Source organism: Carassius auratus, unplaced genomic scaffold, assembly GCF_003368295.1.
Source record: "Carassius auratus strain Wakin unplaced genomic scaffold, ASM336829v1 scaf_tig00214077, whole genome shotgun sequence".
In the NCBI taxonomy this organism is placed as follows: Eukaryota; Metazoa; Chordata; class Actinopteri; order Cypriniformes; family Cyprinidae; genus Carassius; species Carassius auratus.
The window spans coordinates 1,181,124-1,200,779 of NW_020527513.1; the positions used below are offsets into that span (position 1 = coordinate 1,181,124).

Sequence of the window (19,656 nt, forward strand, 5' to 3'; positions counted from 1 at the left end):
TCAATGGCATTGGTGATGATTATTCAATTTCCTCAAATGGCCTGAACACAGATGACTTAACCTCTCTTTTCTTTTCAACCTGCTAAAGTATTTTGGATACATCCCCCTTTAGGATGGTTCGAGAAAGACCTAGTTCAACCGTGGCTGAATGCTACTACTCCAGCTGTAAGACTTGAGTGTAGAAGGGTAGAACACCACTGGAAGAAGGATAAATTGCAGATTTCTTTCTATATTTTAAAGGAGAACTTGTCTAAATATCAAATAATTGAGGTTATTTAGATCTGAGAAATCAAAATATCTCTCTAATGTTATCTGTAATAACTCTCATAATCCAGGTGTGCTGTTCAGTACTATTAACGCTGCTTTGAACTCTCCCCAAGCTACTTGTTTAGAGCCTTCTGATGAAATGTTTGAGAATTTTTTTTATCTTTTTTATTGAGTGTTCTGCTGGGAAGATTTCGAATATCACTGTAAATTTAGTTGTAGTTTGCTTGTTCTCCTGAGCTAAGCCTTGATCCACTCACAACACTAGTGTTAAAGAAGGCTGAGATGTTGAAGATCTTATCCAGATGAAGAGCTGAGTAAATCCCTCTGTTGTCCTTACAATTACTGCAAAAGAAGAGAGAAAAAGGGGGGAAATCAAACCTAACTCCATTTTATTATGAGCAGACTTTCATTTCAGACTTTTAATTCTCTGCTGCCATCTGCTGGACTATTGAAGGACGAAGACAAATCTATTGTAAAATGGCACAGAAAAGTTAGTTCAGAGAAAATGTGTAATTTGTTTGAATATTTGATTCAACATTTAGTTTTTAATACACTAAAATGTATATATTTATCCAAATAATTAGTCAAAAAAAGTTGCACTTACAATACAGCACCAATACGTAACAGTAGCCTAATATAATTGTTAATTTTATATTTATTAGATATACATAACAAGGTTACCTGTAGAGAGAATATGCTGTAAGGTCCATCTCAGGGTCATTGTACAGGTATCCTGGTATGAAGTTTCTCCAAGCAGAGTTGACCAGGTTGGGCGTATCTAACACCTACACACAACATAATCACACTGTATCTCGTATCGTTCTCCAGCATGATGTGAGATGATCCATAGATCAGAAAAACTTCTGACATTGTGTCGTTTCTCTTACCTTAAACAGTTGTCGGGTTTGAAATGGTTCACACACAAGCTTTTCTAGATTCCCACCCACCAAAAACAGTACTGTTATCACTCCCATGAGCACCCAGGAGAACAGGAAGCTGAAGCCCACACCACTGAGAGACAGAGGAGGAGTGTGTCAGTGAGTGCAGACAAAACGGTCTTATACCACATCCTGCACTCAATGTTGTTGCACTCGAACTCACGCCATGAGCAGATTGCCTCCTGTGTTAGAGACACAACCACGTGTGGTTGGAGTTGAGTGCCTGTCAAATCCCAGAATACCACACAACAAACCCAGAAAATTGAAGGTGAGGATGAGCACAACCATACAGCACAGGGTAACACAACAGATCCACCTGAAAACAAAAACATTATGAACAAGATCGAGGTCACGAAAACAAGGACAATAAAGTTTGTGAAGAGTTTTTGTCTGGTCGAGTTGAGTCCTCTGAAGCACCTGTAGAAATCCATCTGATCGACCTGAGGGTAGATGTCCTCGATCTGTGAGTGTGTGTGAGAGATCATTTTGGAGAAGTTGGTCACAGAGCTTTGAACCGGGAAGAGCTTGGTGAAACTGGTGATGTTTGATCCAATGTCGTCCAGCAGAACCTTCACCCCTACAGGAGACACAACAGTATTAGAAAATGCTTTAGTGCAGATTCATTGACACTTTTATGTGAAAAGCATATTTCATCATCTATGCTATTCACAGGAAATCGTGTCTTATTGTATGTGCCCTGGTAAGCAAAGCAAAGGCAAATGTCAAGGAAAAAAACTCGATAAACGTCCATCCTCCTCTTATGACACTATGTTATCAAGGCAATGTTTAAATGAATTTGACCTGAATAACATTAACAATTTTTACATCATAATCAAAGCATTCATCTAAGTTAGGTTAACTTTAAATCTCAAAAATGTGTTAGTAATATGTGGAAATTAGCGTTCAAATAGAATAATAAATATGAACTAGAAGTATAAAATAAAAGTTTCGTTCATGGTTAGTTCCTATTATCTTTTACAGTAACTAATGTTAATGTATACAACCTTATTGCAAAGTCTAAATGTTTACATTTAGTAAGTGAAAAGTAAAGAAATTTATAATTTTATTTCTTATTACTGAGAGGGGACTCTGTATGAAACTTTAGATGGTCTGTAAAAAAAAAATAAAAATTTCTAAGATCTGATTTCTGGTCTAGATTTAATCTTGAAACTCACCTTCCACAATATTTCGGGTTTGATCTCTTACCAAGGTGGGAGTGTCATTAAAGGATGCAAAGCCCTGTGCGATTAGGATGAAAAGGTGCAAGAGTGAGAAAAGCTTATATGTTCCTTAAAAACCAACATGAAATCAAAACTGAAATGAAACCTTATTTCAGTCACGAATATGACCTTTTCACTTTTCAACCCCCTACCCTCAAACTGCTTGGATTCATGTTAGTATGTATGACCACTCATCAAAATCAAATCAATTCCCAAATGGATAAAAAAAAAAAATTCTTGTTGAATATCCTGTTTCACCATGAAACACAACATGTCCTCTCCTGAATCTTCACAAACATGTCATGAGAATTCAGGGAAAAACATACCTTTTTCACAATCTGACCGAGATCCGTCTTTAGAACATCATTCACTTTGTCTAACTGGTTTGTCACATCAGGCAACTAGAAAAAAAATTTATGTCTGTCATATATTTTGATGACAATATGTTGGAAGAAAAGATTATAGATTATTTCCATACCGATGAGTAGTTGGCTGCAATGTCTAGCCTGGGAAGGGTGCTATGTATGTTTTGACAAATCTCAGTTGAGTGTTTCTCTGTGCAGACAGGATCATTAAGGGCGCTGCTAAGACTTCCACGCACCAGGCTGAGGTTAGCCTGCAGTTTGACTGTTCCTTCCTGCAAAGTGTCCAACGTCAAACTCACAATCTCTAGAGCATCCTTAGTGTCTCGCATTGCTAAAAGAGGAAACAAATGAGCCAACACACATAAATGAATACTCAAAAACAGAGACCACACACAATAACCAAGGAACAAATAATACTGAAGGACATCAAATCCACACATGCATCTTTAATTTAAAAATATTATCCATTGAGGTGAGACAACATTTTCTTTGGAGCTTTCAGTACACATTTCATATCCTTTGAGGTATATCTTGGTTTTAAGACACATGACGGGCAGGTTCCACCAAGGAAGGATACAAGAATACACATGGGAAAATAACTGGGCCAGATACTGTTGGGAAGGAATAAGGAGTCAATCACAACTTTGTTACAGATAAGAAGGTAACAGGAAAGACAAGTCAGAGTCTCTTATGGTTTACCTTTAATGGATTTCTCCACTTTAACTAACAAATCAAAGACAAAACGGTGAAATAAGATACCACCGAAAGCAATGGATTGAATTGTCACATTATATTCTCATGTGAAATATGATATATTGTGATAAATAGTTTTCCCAGCAAAGGGGAAAGAAAGAAACAAACAGAAAATAAACACAAAGGCGAGTGACATACTTCCAGTCATGCTGAGAGCCGCGTTGAGAGCGGGCTGCACGTCTTTTCCCAGCTCCTCGTGTATACTTCCACCCAAGAGCAGACCTACATCTGAAGAAACACCACAACATGAGTCCTCACATCAGAAACACCTTCCATTCCACTCCAGATGACCGATAGCATACTTACTATCCAGGTCATACAGCACATGGTGCTTCACTGTGCCGTACTGAGAAATCAGGTAATCAATTTGCTGAACGGGAGACAACACAGCAATATATTCAGCAAACAGAACCTCACTGGCCAATACAAAGACATCTACTGCAGAACTATGCAATTCAATATTTTCATATAATTGTATCTAAACAATTCAACTGACCATTGTTCAGACAACCATCTGCATCTACCTGACTATCTGCCTGTCGGTCTGTCTATCTATCTATCTATTCGACCGATCATCTGTCTAGCTGTCCATCCACCCATCTCAGTGTAACAGTGTATGTCTGGGAACATGTTTGTTCTGGTTCTATTACTTACAGCAGGAGTCTGATTGGCAAAGGTGTGCAGGTCTTTCAAGTTACTCTTCACCAGGCTCCTCATGCTCTTCAGTTGGGAACTCAGGTTCTGATTGGCTGCATATGCACAAAGGACCCCTGCCCTGATGATTGAAAACAGCATTGTTAAAAAAAGTCAACCCAGAAAAGCAAGAACAGGAACATTTGTAATTTGGGATGGCCTTGTCAGTAAGATACTCTCTGGAGTGTCAGCAGGTGGCAACACTGCAACACAATCACTAGAGGCATGTTGCTCACAACCGTGTTCTTCTCTTAGGATACTTGAATTGTGTTGCTTTGGGAATGTTCTCATACTCTGGCATACTTTTATTGAGAACTAAAGAGGCAACATCATACTGCTGCAGGTCTATACAATATACTCTTAATGAATAATGACACCAACGCTGACAAATTCACAAATTTGGAAAAACTTATCTGAAATAATTAAATATTATCAAAACTATTACAAAATGACCTGTATTAACTATTAACTTTTTTATTATTTTCTTAAAAAAAAAGGTTATTTTTTTCTAGTAACTTTATAATTAAGCACTGCCATTAAACTATTTTAAATGTAAACTTCAAAAATGTCAAAAAGCTTTCTGAGAAATGAAGTGTTCCTCAAACATGGACTTCCACAAAATAAATAAATACTATAGTATATACATATACATTTAAATGTGTTTGAGCATGCTGTTTGTTTTTTTTATGGTTAATACATACTGAAAATAATTATGTATTATAAATTATTGTAATTTTAAAATATATGGTATTATCATTATAATTCTACAATTACTACTAATAATGCTAGATTACTAAAAGGTCTACCCTTACAGCAATTACATGAATTTCATTTGATTTAATTTCTCTTCAATTCAATTCTGCATCCTGTTTGGCTACCTTAATTCAAATTCAGTTACAGTTTAGCATCTGAAATAGAGAAAACAGCAAACTGCCTGGTTTTAAAATTACCCACGTGATAAAATGCAGTGCTTTATCTGCAGATAGTGGTCATTGCTGAATGGTGTTAGGGTGACAAACAGAACACAGACTGAAGGAGAAATAAAATGGGTGGCTAGCTACAAAGCACTATTGTTTTTGCTCCTTCTCACCCCCTTATTCCCCATGTCCTCCTCTCTCTGTCTACACTGTGTGTTGGTAAGCTGCTATCTGCTCTGCTCCATAAGATCAGGGAAAACATAGCAGCAAGTGAACAAAGAGGCTTTGAAGATGGTAAAGTGCATTTCTACACAGAGGCAACTGAGATGGTCTAAAACTCTGCAGGGCACCTCATATGAATAAATAAATAAAATAAAATAAAATTGAAATGGGTATTTTTTCATTAAAGCTCACTTTTAAAAATATGTCTGAGCTCACTTTGGCATCATGTTGAAAATAGGCTTTATAACTTGGGTTGGTTCAGTGCACTGAAGAATGTCTCTATAGACTAATGGAGGCAGGAATAGCGTTACTCCCACAATGATCGCTGTATCTAGCCTGACTGGACCCTGGGGCTACTCTCACAACGTCTCTTTCTATAAATGCCTCTAAGGGGGTTTGAGGAGCAGGTTGGGGGTGAGGACCTACTTGACTGTCTCTTTATGCAGAAGATGACCCACCGGGTTTGATTTCACCATGAATGCATTCTAGGTCTACCTGTTGATTCCTCTGCACTCAACAGACCTGTAATGTGATCGGCCCACCAACACCACACTGCCATACTGACCCAGACAAGGACAGCCACTGTCGACTGGAAAATGAGGGGCAGCCTTTTATTTTGGAAGGCAAGACAAAAAAGATGCTTTTAACTGCTTTTCAATGTATTGAACTTCCATTGCCACAAAACAAAACACATGCACTACCACTCAAAAATTTGGACACATACTGTATGGCAGAATTTATGTTAAGTAGTTATGGTAGTTTTGTGTTTATATATACATTTCTTTATAAAATTATCAATAAACTGCACATTTGGCAGATTTTATATTATATGAGAATTTATATTACTTTTGTCCTTAGTGTTTACATATACATTTCTTTACAAGTTTATTTCCATTAAATTGAAAATAGATAAATTTGGGCTGGATAAACAGATAATGAGTGTCCAGCATACAAGGGACTCTTTAATAGTTAAAAAAAATCTCAGCACCCAATGATTTAGAAGAAGCTAATATATAGGATTGGATTGATTTATTAATAAAGCAGAACATTTTGAAATTAGACTCCAGATTGTGTCATAATTCCAGAGGAAATCGAAATGTTCATTTTAAAGTTCCCACAAGTTTCAAGTTAAATATGTTTGTGGAAATGAAAGAGGCAAGCCCCATGTGTGTGCAGTGAAAGTAGGCCAGATCGGGTGGACAATTGAAGTGTGAGACAATCATTTCTCTTTTCCATTCATGTGTAGGACAGAAGGAGGACACATGATTAACCGCACAAACAGAAGCTTTCTCTCTCCATTCTGTACACCAAAATATTGTGGGCCTTTTTCTTTGAGCTGAACATTACATTTAAATACTCATTATTCATCATCGTAACTGACAGAAGCAACTTTTGACAGTGACTGATTTACTTTTGTGTACAGTGGACTGAAGACGGTAATACATGAGGATGGATCTATTTAAATGCTCCTTTGCAAAAAACAGTCCTGCAGTACTGCAAATACACAGATGAATGTCAGCTGTACAGCTATGTGCCAAAAAATAAATGTTCTCTCACAAGATTACTAAAAATGAACAGAGACTCGCACCACAGAGAGACTGAAGCAGTCACATCAGGACATATTGTCACTGTAACCATCTCTTATGTAAACACATTCTCACATTTTGCTAGAAATAACTAAATACAGACAATCCTCAGGCACTAGACAACCCAAATCAGGGTTTCTTAAACATATTTGCTGAAAGCACCCCTTTCATAACGCCAAACTGTCTGCGGACCAAGTAAGTGTGATTTCAGTTTCCCAATTTCCAAATTCTGTCAAAATCCTAAAGAGAGATCCACCAATCAGAGTAGTCTCTGTTACTATAGAAACTGCAAATGATGTCAACTAATCTCTCACACTCTCAACTTTGCAGTCCTGTTTCTTTTCCATATAAACACACACATATTATATATATATATGGGGCTGGAGCGGCATATGCTAATGCTAACCGTCTTTGCTCAGACATGCATGCTTAACAAAAACGCTAAACTGCAAGCATTTATATATGTGTGCCTACAGTGATTAATTACCAAGAATGAATCTCAATCTATTCATGCATTATAATATTTCAAGGCTGACTGAACCGAAAACAAGCCAAAATGACATTTAACAGCACAAATACTGTGCTGTAGGTTTTCTATGACTAAACAGGGTGATTTAATGAATTAAATGTGTGAGCTTCGCACAGCCCAGCTGCACTATGGATGTCATGTGGGTTCACAGGCTCTACTGTATTAGATTTGACAGGCCATTTCTGCAAGCTGAGCCCTGGGGTTGGCAGAGGAGGAGCAGCCCCGGTGATCTTCAGTGCCCTGAGCGTAACACTCCTTCTAGCTTTGGGTTTCTACATCCAATCATAGCTAAGCAACAGTCAGCCGAGTGAGTCCATTTGCCCCACAGGAATAACAAATAACAAATTAGACCACTTTATTATCTCAATTGTTTCTCCTAGACATCAGTGAGATTAAACTGAGAGCAAATAGAGACTTCTGCTTCAGATTTGTCTCCAGTTTTTCAGAAAAGATCTCAACAATGTCTGTGTGCCATCAAAACCAAAAGATTTTCAATGTTTCAAACCCTGATGTCTTATCCATGTCAATGAAAAATTAATTGACCATTAAATTAAACTGACTATCTTTAGCTGATGGCTGATTTAAAAATAAAGGGCTATACAGATTTGAATAAATCTATAATAAAACAGCAAGCAAAAGTGTGACAGTGTCATTATTTTTTAAAGGGCAGCCTTCTCCAGAATAAGGACACAATTTATGTGAGCGGTCATTTGTAAATAATGGCAATAGCTTCTATTTGTAGCTCAATGCAGGCACATGGAAACTTAACAACATTTAAATAGTAAGACAGAAAACATCTATCATGCACATGTTTTTTATACACATTACTGTTCATAATTTTGTGGTCAGTAAGATTTAAACATTTTTATTCAGCAAGAATGCATTCAATTGATCAGAAGTTACAGTTAAGACTTTTTATAATGTTCCAGAAGATTCCTTAGATTCCTTTTTTTATCTATCAAAAAATCTTGATTTTTTTTAACACAGGCTCAACAGAAATATTATGCAGCACAACTATTTACAACATAAGTGTAAGAAATGTTTATTAAAGCACAACATCACTAGAATCATTAGAATGATTTCTGAAGGATCATATGACACTGAAGTCTTGAATAAATGGCTGCTGAAAATTCTTTCCTTTTCCATCACAGGAATAAATTGCATTTTAACATATATTAAAATAGAAAACAGTTATTTTAAACTGCAATAATATTTCACAATATTACTGTTTCTACTATATTTTTGTTCAAATAAATGCATCCTTGGTAAGCATAAGTGATTCCTTTCAGAAACATGAAAAAATCTTACCAATCCCAAACTAGTTAATGGTAGTGAATATACATAAAATAGTATATAATAGTATACATAATAGTATATATTTAGTACAGATAATCTTTTATGAAGTCAAATACATGAAACTACTTTCAACTGAATTATTCTTGTAAAGTATCTAACAAACTTGAGTCATGTATACATGTGATGTAAAGTCTGGAAGACCGTATGATAAAGTGTTAGAAGAATTGAACTAAAACTACTTGAGTAAAACACCTCAAGCTGTTTTGTTGTCTGACCATCACTCCATTGTGTTCATGACTCGGTTGACAGTGCCCATAAGAAATGCTGAAGAGTGAGATGGCACTAATGAGGAATTTTCTTGGCATAATTAGGTCACTTCATTAATTATTCATCAAGCCTAAATTACAGTATGCCCAGTGCAGCAGCAAAGCCCTGAGAAAAGCGGCCTGAGTTTATCAAGCAATTATAATAAAATGTAAAATTTGGCAAAGATAAATGACAAGACAATGAACAAGTGCCCTGGTTTCACCCCACCACTAAGAAAAACAGTATTCAAGTACCTCTCCAAACACATCAGAAAGTTTCCAACTCGTATAATCTCCCCTGGAGATGCTTCAAACTCAGACTCAAGCAATTTTCCATAACCTCACTGTGAGAGTCCTCTCAGGACAATCACTTTACATTTGAATGATTTTCAGTTAAACTTCCCACTAAGAGACTGAGTGGCGCCTGCCTCACATTTGAACAAGATTGACTCGCTTTAATATAGCACCGAAGAGAGGAGTGTGCAGAGTGGCCCCTGCTACGGCTTCAGGTTGAAATCCTGGGAGGTTTTTACATGAGGAGACATGCCCATCTCCAGGCAGCCAGGCATGTGCTATGGAATCTGTAATAAAGAGCCAGCCGGCTGAATGTGTAAAGCAGAGGAACATCAAACATTTGCCGTCGCTATCCTGGAGTTCCTGCTTTTGTGCAGTTCTGCTGTATTTCTTCCTGGAGTGTACACTTGTCTACAATATGTCTTTGGGAACATGGCACTTTAGGGACAGGAAGATTACTTTCAAGCTTGAAAGTGTCCATGTTAAGGACTTTTCTTGCAATTATCATCAGCTTTGAGTTTGCCTTTGTTTATTTAGGCTCTGTTCCAAAAACTTACTAAGCTTACTTTGCTGTCCACTACCTACACTGACAGCTTCCATTTAAGTGGCACCTTATGAGTGACCGATTTGAAAGGCTTGCACAAATAGAGACATAATTGATTTCAACAGAGCCTAATGATAGCATTTTGCTAAGTTAAGAATTTGATATTCTAATAATCAAATGAATATACAGCAAATACTGGATAAAGTATAATACTATTATTTAAAATATTTTATAGATAGATAGATAAATTATGATAGGTAGATAGATTCATTTAACAATTTTTAATCAATATTGTGTGCATTTTCCTTCTTAAATTTTCTTTGAATACATAACGGAATCACGTTTTTGCTTTTTTGAACCGAGCCGTAGGCATCATGGTAGACAGACTTTTTGAAATAGCCTTTGCATCTGTGCTCATGCTACCTTAAAATACTGCATATGTAGGCAGCACACTAGGTTTTGGAACAGAGCCTTACGGCCTGTTCACACTATGAACAATGAATATAAGGATAATTATATTAGCATCCACACCAATGCATGACAGTGTTCTGTTTATTTTCAGCACATGCTGTAGTTGTATATTCTCAAGCTCTTTCAATTCCAATCCAATCAGCTGAAATAGTTTAGTTTAGTGAAAATAATGGTGTGGTTTGTACTCTGTCCTATTAAGTTTAGAATGATTTTATAAAACGGTATCTTTATCGTTACTGTTATAGTTATCATCCTTGGTGTGATCGGGTCTTTACGGTGTTAAATGTTACACATGCAATCACATATGCATGTTCAGACAAACACAAAAACGTACGTGATAATGAAGGTGGTGGTGAGTAACAGTGTGGTCAGCAGTCCTCTAAGGCAGTCCGCGTTCTTCCGCTGTCTCTGGTGCATTTCTCCTCCGCAGTTATCACAGCAGCGGCACAGACAAAAGAGAAGCCCCACCAGCGGCAGCAGCAAAGTGAACAGCAGTCCCAGTGCCGTGCACACCACAAAGCCGATCTCATAATAAATGACCTGCACAGTGCACACAAAACAATGTTGAACAGATTAGAAAATTTGAAATGATCAATAAATGCAAACAAATGGAGGTATTATTTGAGATGGTTTCCTTGAAGCAGTTTAAGCCTGAGCTTATCCATGGCACTTCCTGTCTGGGACAGAACTGTGTGGGCCATGCCACGTCTCTGGCAGATAGTCCGCAATGAAGTTCAGATAAATAAACTCAGCTAAGGCTTAATTTGCATCCAGTAAACCATCCAAGTTATACAGGTTTAACATTTAGGTTTAGTTCTGTGGATAAAAGGAAGGAAGGAGAGTGATTATTTAAAACTATAGTTACACTAAATGAGCACTGCATGTACAGACAGTAAAGGAATAAATCATCCAAAAATTTAAATTAGCTGAACATTTACTCACCTTTAGGCCTTCCAAGATGTAGACAAGTTTGTTTAAAACAATATAATGGATAAAGAACTAATATTTAAGCCAGAAGCAATGGTCTGAAGTTAAAAACATCTTAATGGTGTATTCTTTTTATTATTATAAAACTTGCAGTCTTGTGGATTATTGTAATGTTTTTATTAGCTGTATGTACTCTCATTCTGACGGCACCCATTCACTGCAGAGGATCTCATCTACATCTGGGAAGGCCTGTGCATTTTCAGCAGGCTTTTCATTTTTGGGATAACTATTCCTTTTAAGTATTACCAACCATTTTTAAAATGAACACTAAGGAATATTTAAATGAGCAACAAAATATTTTCACAGTTCATATTTCTTTCTTAAAATGCAGAGCTTTTGCACTCTTTTTCAGGTAAAGGAAATATTTGTGTCCCCAAATCCTTCCATTAAAGGGCTTTTGAAGTGAGGGAAATTAAATCATGCGCTGCAAAATTTCCATGCCGTATGTAACATGATGGAATAATGTTAAACACTCTTTTCCATATGTTGCCACTGAATCCATTTGCACACATCCTGTGGCATTATGGGAATTTCTGAATGAGCATGGCTGTCCCCCGGCTAGCCTGTAGATAAGCTTAATCCGTTGAATAAACCAGAGGCTTTGTCTGTCACCAAATACCCTCACTACCCCTCAAGGGTCGAGCCATCTGATGTGCTTCTCTCGTATCTCCATATTTAAGATTTAGATTTCTTCTAGGGGACAACATCGTCCCTGTTAGCATAGTCAAACTCCTCTTACTAGGTCATGGCTGAGCTAAAAATTGCAAACAGCTTAAAATGAGGAAATTTGTGTATCTGTGATCATCTTACCAATTACAGAGATGAAAGAGAAATTGAATACCTGTGATTTTAATATAGGATAGACGAGAAAAAATGAACTAAAATGAGCTAAATGAACATATTCCTAGTAATAAAAGTAATAAACTATAATAAAAGTGTAACATTCATTTAGAGCTGTGAGATCACTTCTGAAACTCTAAAGGACAATGTAAAATGACTGTGGTAACTCTCCATTTAATCCCAACTCTCCATTTAATCCCATTTTTTTTCTTTCTTTCTTTCTTTTTTTCTTTCTTTCTTTTAGCTATTAATAAATAGCACAGCAGCAGATTAAGGTTACTTTTTTACATGCAGAAACTTGCACCCGGACATTTTCAGGACTCATTCCGTATAGTGGAGAAGAACAGTGACTGAAACTAAAACCTTTAGATGACACACAGCTCATATTTGTGTCTCTGCAAGCTACCGAAACTCACACATGAAACCTGTAACACACTTTTGACACGCGTTTGAGCAACAGAGCGGCTCTCTCGATCTGAATGACCAAACCAGATGAGTTCACACAGCGCATGTTTTCCGAGAATGTGGTTGTCACTCTCGTAAATAACTGTACTATGTGTGAGCGTAACCATATTCAGGACTCAAATACAGCACTGACAACAGTATTCTGCTGCTGTGTGAATAGGGCAAAAAAAGTGTAATAATTATAGTACTGTATGTTAAAAAATCTAGTGAGTTTCAATACACTGCAATTTTTTAAAACAGTCTAATGTTCCTAAGCATTTTACATGGATGACACAACTATGGTCACGATTAGACTGAAACAGACATGTGAATAGAATGAGTGCAAGGCTGGGTTTTATAAGGGTTAGGTGTAACTAAGGAATGAGGATGGTGAAACTTGGGTCTGGTTTGGCCCTTGACACTGCTAGCAGGACACACACATTACCTGTAGCGTCAGAACAATGTTTTCTGGCTGGGACGTGCCAGATGATGATAGGCATGCAGATCAGCAAAAAAACAAAACAAACAAAAACAACAACAAACCAAACCAAACCAAAACAGAACAGATGGTGAGCAAAATCAAACAGTCAAACAAATGGCAAATCAAATCTCTTAAGAACTAAAAAGAACACTCCCATCTGTAATGGGAACTAGAGCCATTCTGACAGTCCCAGAGATTGAGTGAATCCATATCCATCGCTCCATAATCTTAAGTGTTAGAAGAGCAGAACATAATAAAACTGAAAAGAATAAGTGAATATGATTATAGACCAATATTTGACAATTTGTGAATTTATCGTTATTCAGCTTTGTGAATTTGAATCGAATTTTCAGTTAAATTAATCTTAAATGACTAAATTAAGTGATGATCCTTTAATATAAAAATATACAAAATTAAATCTATATCTATATATGCATATATAGTTTGTGGTTGGCAAGGTTTTTTAAAAGTTTTTTTGAGAAGTCTCTTATATTCACCAATGCTGTCTTTTTTTAAACAAAAAAATAGAGTAAAACATTAACATTGTGAAATATTTGAATAACTGTTTTCTATTTTAATATAGCTGAAGATGTAATTTATTCATGTGACGACGAAGCTGAATTTTCCTTTTAATATGCTGATTTGGTGCTCGAGAAAGTCTTACTATTATCACATCTGATAACAGTAGTGCTGCTGGATGAACAGAGCATTTGTTTTAATGAAAGTTTTTTTCAACAATGTAAGTTTTAAATGTCCCTTTTGATCATATAATGTGCTCTTGCTCAATAAAAGTATACATTTTTTCAACATATAATAAATAATACAAACAAATAATAAAATATAATATAATATAATATAATATAATATAATATAATATAGTGCTGTTTACTGAGAAATATTAATAGATAACGATAAATTGAAGTGGCTGTGCATCTCTGAACTCACATTTCCTCTCACCATCACAACAAAAGTCGGAAAAACTGATTTATAAAATTTTGCTCCATATGTTTGTTTGTTCCCGGGAGTAAGATGCTGAAACTTCAAAGCAAGAGCTGTTGTTTAATTAAACTCTTGTTATTAAAAAGCAACAAATAGTTTCTTCCTTTGTTTACTACAGGCTATAATGCCAAAAGCAATTAACAGCTCTTCCAGATTAAGCGCATAATAGGGCAAGGCTCTATCCTTGGCTTTCAAATGCAATTAAAATATCGTTTCATAATAGATGCACTGAGACAGTGTCTCTTCAACTTAACGGTGGTGACTGAACTTGTAATCGTAGGGAGGTTCAGGTAGGCACGGTTGCATCCACTTACCTTCTGGTACTCGGATTGTATGGCTCCGAATTTATCCTTTGCCACCCTAATGACGAGATCTGCAATGACATTAGAAAACAAAGTCAGCATGCTGCGGATTCTTACAGTGCGGCCACGTCAGAACAGGTTATGTAATGTTATTTCACATCCAGCTGAAAAAACAACAATGAGCCCACTGTGGATGAGTGTAACCCTTCAATACAGGATCATCAGAATGTTTATCCCCCAGCTGCCTCCATTATGACAATTACTACAATCTTCAGAGAAAATATTAGCTATCTTCATACAAACAGACATCACAAAGTTTCCTTGGGGAGTGTTTGAGCAATAGTATGTGAGGTTTTGTATGACTGTGCTGATAAAAGTTGTATTACAATGCATTAAACATAAGACATTATTAGAATTGCTAAGAGAAAACGAAGAAGTGCTCTGTTACATAAAAATTCCTGTATCTAACTAGTAAAATATGCGGATTGTATTCAAAAACACAGACAAAGTTCATACAGTGATAGTCCAAGGTTGAGATAAATGGTAAATGGACTGCATTCATATAGCGCTTTCAAAAGACCCATGGCCATCCAAAGCGCTTTACAAGTTGCCTCACATTCACCCATTCACACACTCATTCATAAACCGACGGCGGTGCCAGCCATGCAAGGCGCTATCCAGCTCGTCGGGAGCAGCTGGGGTTACGTTTCTTGCTCAAAGACACCTCGACACTTGGAGCCGGGGATTGAACCACCAACCTTCCGGTTTGAAGCTTCAGGTTTTCTATTCCCATAGCACCACAGTCTAATAGCCACCAGCATACAACATACAGATCACCTAGATACAACATCACAAACAACAGGTGCAGTGATGGCAAACATCCCAACACACTGAAGGAACAGCCTCCTGTCCCACAGCTCATCACCAAAACAGAGGAAATGTATCTTTCACATCCCATCATAAATAAAATAACAGAATATCAGCGCAGTGCGAATGTGATTTAATATTTTAATGATAGTGTAACTAAATCTACCATATAAAAATTGACTAAATACATTTGAATATTTTTTGTCTTTGTAATCTGTCATTAAAATGCAATAATATATGGAGCCTCTTTATTATTTTACAGACATTTTACAATCAATCCATCCAATCAATTCCCTATGAATTACATTAAGTCCCATTCTACAATGCCCAGTTTCAATCAGAAATGTTACATTTGGAGTAGTAGGCCACATTTCTGTTAAAAGTCTCAAAATCCAGTATTAAATTGAGTTGAAAGCATCATAAGAAAACGAGTGAGAGACAGAGGTACATCCTCCACCTGTGGTATTGTAGAGGTTTTTTCGGTCCTCTATGAAGAGTAGCAAAGAGTCAATGTTCTCCACAAAATGTTTTACTTCAGCTTATTATCTGTATTTCTTCAGAGGAGGTATTCAATATGGCTATTACTGCAACGCTCAGGCCTCTAAACGAAACTAATATTTTTCTAATAATTATCACTGTACCCGTACAGACCTTTAAGTGACAAGTCTCTTATTTTTGCAATAACATGGGTCAAATTGACTTCATGCTTTTCTACAGAGATGTCCAGTGGGTCCTGAAGGCCTTCTCATATTCAAAGCCAGGCAGAAGCAGCAATCATATCATGGTGACCATGAAAAAACCAGTCACTGCATTAGCCTGTCTAGCTATATTTTGCTGGTCTCCATAAGTTCCTGGTTAATTAGCATGCCCTTAATTCAAGGAAATACACATTTATTTAAATTCCTCGATACTTGATTGCCTAAATTTTGCATCATATACAACAAGGAATTAATTATACAGGAAGGAATGACTCTCTCAAAGAAAATAAGACTCAAACTTAAATTTGTCTACAACCAAAATGTACTTCATTATTGCCAAAACCCCCTAACTGCTCCACGGGTGCTGTAGCTTAAATGGCTGCCCGCTGTGTGTGTGTGTGTGTGTGCGTGTGTGTGTGTGTGTGTGTGTGCGTGCTTTGGATGGGTTAAACGCAGAGCACAAATTCTGTCACCATACTTGGCTGTATGTCACTACACTTCACTTTTAAGTAAATGTGGTTGTCAGTCCCAAAAACTGACAGTGTGAACATAGCCAATTTTATGCTGATCAAGCATATAATCAAAACTACCAAGCAAAAACCATTTTAACACAGACAGAAAGAGAAAGAGTTCAGTGGTCTGTGGGCAGATTGGATTGTGGATAAGGAATCAGTGGGGCATAGTCCAACAGCTGTCTCTTCAAGAAAACCCCAATTCTCAGCAAAAAAGAAAGGACAAAAAGGATGAGCAGTGCAGAGAGGAGAAAATGAAGATCAGTGTGAAAAGCTGAAAAAAGGAGGAGTGGAGAGGAGATAGTTGATAAAAAAAGAGAGGCAAGGTATTGAAGCGTCTCTTCTTAACCTTTACCGATTGACTGGGGCTGCAGTTTGCCTTTAATACACTCACCCAAGCACATACACATTCGGAAATATACAGAAGCATATACTTTATGCAGCCACTGTCTGAAAACACCCTACAATCTCTTGCATTACCCAATGCTACCCAACAGGCCAGCTGACTTCTTAGGGTGTGTTCACAGTGACAGCGATTTGGAGTGACAAAACAACTGGAAGTAATTTATTTTCAGTGCAAGACAGTGATTTGAGGCGACATGACCGGCAGACACCATTGGGGATTCGAGAAAGTTAAGCAGCGCTCAAATTTATGTGATGCAGCGACTACCAAAGCATTTAAACATTCATTTATAGTCAGGCTGAATCAGTAATTCATATTTTAAAATGTCAAATAAATGATAATCAATATAATAACCATCTGAATAGTTACTTTTAAGTGGAAACTCTACCTCTGTCTATCCTCCATCCATCCGCCCGCAGCAGCACTCGGTGTCCAAGAACTTTATAAAAGCTAAACAAACTGTGCTGGCAGTTTCTCAGGCCCCATCTATGTTTTCATGGTCCTCAGAGTACCTCTTCTCATTTCTCTCTCTCTGACCTGGTTTGATTGGCTGTGCTTCCATTCATCTAACAGGAAGTAAACAAACTCCAGGGCTCAGTGGTAAACAAAAGAAGGACCAAAGGTGTTGAGTGACTCAAAATACCAGTTGCGGGGACACACACCTCAGTGGACACAGCTACTCGCTTTATTTCTTGGGGGTTATTTGTGGTACCCTGAGGTGATGACATAAGCTGAGGTTTTTATACTTTTTTTTGAGAGAGAGAGAGAGAGAGAGAGAGAAAAGAATACGTTTATGTAATGTAGCAGAAAGTTACTGTATGGGTTGCTCTAAATGTGGCATTGTTAGTGATCTACTTTCGATTTACATTTGGTAAATTATGAACATCTGATTATGTCTTTGCATGTCAATGTGGGTTGCAGGCCTTGTGTGAAGGATTAAAAAAAAAAAAAATTTATATAATCAAGATGTTTGCTTCACGTTAATAGCCCCATTCCTCTTCCTCTCTGTTACGCTGGTTTACATTCTTTAGTAAGCAGTGGTTTGTAGCAGTGGGTCTCGTTTTTCGTCATGCTCCCCACTGAAACCATTGCCAGGTCTTTTTGTCTGTAGGCCTGCATTCTGTAAAAAACACATCAATTTATTTACAAAAAATATATATATTTTGAATTAAATAATTGTTTTTATGATTTAATTAATAAAAATGGAGTTTCAAATATATGAAAAGTATATCATATAATATAATAATAATTTAGAAAAAATTATAAAACTTTTTTTTTCATCAAATGGATTGTAAAAGCAGATGTATAAGGAAATTAAAGAATGGTCATTGGTAAATATCAACTTAAAAACAAACATAAAAGTATAGTAAAAATAGCTATACAACTTTGAGTTATTTTTTAAAGCAGCATAGTAAGTGCACTAAACATCATGCATTATAAAGAGGAGAAGAAACGATGCACATGCTTCATTGGATTTTGTGTAAATCTTCAACACAGCTGATTTGAAAATAAGGAAGTGCAGCCCACACTTTGAGATCCACTTCATTAGAGATCAATTTATGTTTTGAATAAAATAGGGCGCACTTGTGGTACATCACATAAATGTGTATTAATTCTAGTCTTGTAATAGCAAGCATCAGGATCTTTCATCAGCACAAAGTTTTCTTTGATGCTGCCATTTTGTCTCCATCCTTCACGGCACTTGTTCCTTCCTACTCTCATCCTCCCAGCAGGATACACTCTCACACCCACGAATATGCTTTTCAGACACATCTTGGCTGGTGCAGAAGAGAGAAAGAGATTTCTTTAGAAGTATGCCTCTTTTTTTAGTAAAAAAAAAAACATTTGTAAGCCTCACTTAACATTATCATGGCATGCCCGAGACATGAAACTATCTAAACTCTCTTTTTATATCTCATCAGTTAGACCCAGGACTAATGTCTGTCAAGAGAAAGAAAGTGATTACAAATGCACTTTCAGGGCATAAGTCTTCTGAAATGTGCTTTGAAATAGCTGAAATGATGAAATGAATGATATGTTAGCAGGCTATGGTGATAGAGTTCAATCTGATGCCAGAAACACACTGAACATTTTATATGCTAGCTCTGCTAATGTTTAAATGATTGTCTAGCTGAAAGAAGATGGCTAAATAATAAACCCTCTTACTGGCAGACTGTCAATGTGTCTCTGTGCATTTGAATAGCAATCATTAAACATGTCAGTTAATTCAATTGTGTTATTAGTATACTTATTTTAAAATAGGAAAGTATGCTTTTGGTTTACTTTTTATGTGCTTCGAAGAAATTGGCTTTATGTACTCCTAAGAAATATACTTAAAATTACATTTAAATATACTTGACTTATACTTACAAAAAAGTCAAAATATATTTGAGCTTAAAGTATGATGTAAAGTTCACTTAAAGAAAACTTATGAGTATACTTGCAGTATAAAACTACTAAACTAGTAGTTTACTGAGACTATACTTTAAAGTGTACAAAGTATTTAATAAGTATTCTATCAGGTTATCACTTTTAAAGTTCACTTTTCGTATAATTGCATTACAAACTACAAACATAGAGGTAAACTAGTTGTGTACTCAAAGTTTGCTACTGTTATACTTAAAGTACTTTTATACACTAGAAAGTGGGCCAATTTAGTCCCAAGGAGTATTGAAACAGTACACTTTAAGTATACTAGTAGAACACTGATATTTATATACTTG

The 19,656-nt window shown here is 36.5% G+C and overlaps 1 protein-coding gene across 1 annotated transcript; it reads right to left on the minus strand.

Moving 5' to 3' along the window:
- Positions 1-476: 476 nt before the first annotated feature.
- On the minus strand, positions 477-14,592 carry LOC113091115 (prominin-1-A-like). Its single transcript, XM_026256549.1, has 13 exons — positions 14,466-14,592; positions 10,735-10,940; positions 4,198-4,318; positions 3,850-3,913; positions 3,682-3,771; positions 2,904-3,121; positions 2,752-2,826; positions 2,381-2,444; positions 1,623-1,782; positions 1,369-1,521; positions 1,155-1,278; positions 949-1,052; positions 477-609 (listed from the first exon to the last, which is right to left on the minus strand). Exons 1-13 carry the CDS (start codon positions 14,553-14,555, stop codon positions 477-479), a joined length of 1,602 nt encoding a protein of 533 aa, XP_026112334.1. The 5' UTR covers positions 14,556-14,592.
- Positions 14,593-19,656: the final 5,064 nt, after the last annotated feature.

Excerpts from the sequence above, each read along its gene's own strand:
- LOC113091115 (XM_026256549.1), bottom strand. The coding sequence starts at position 14,555 with ATGCTGACTTTGTTTTCTAATGTCATTGCAGATCTCGTCATTAGGGTG. Across the intron at positions 2,827-2,903 it reads TTGCAGCCAACTACTCATCG|TTGCCTGATGTGACAAACCA; the intron begins GTATGGAAATAA and ends TTTTTTTTCTAG. Across the intron at positions 2,445-2,751 it reads TCGGTCAGATTGTGAAAAAG|GGCTTTGCATCCTTTAATGA; the intron begins GTATGTTTTTCC and ends CTAATCGCACAG.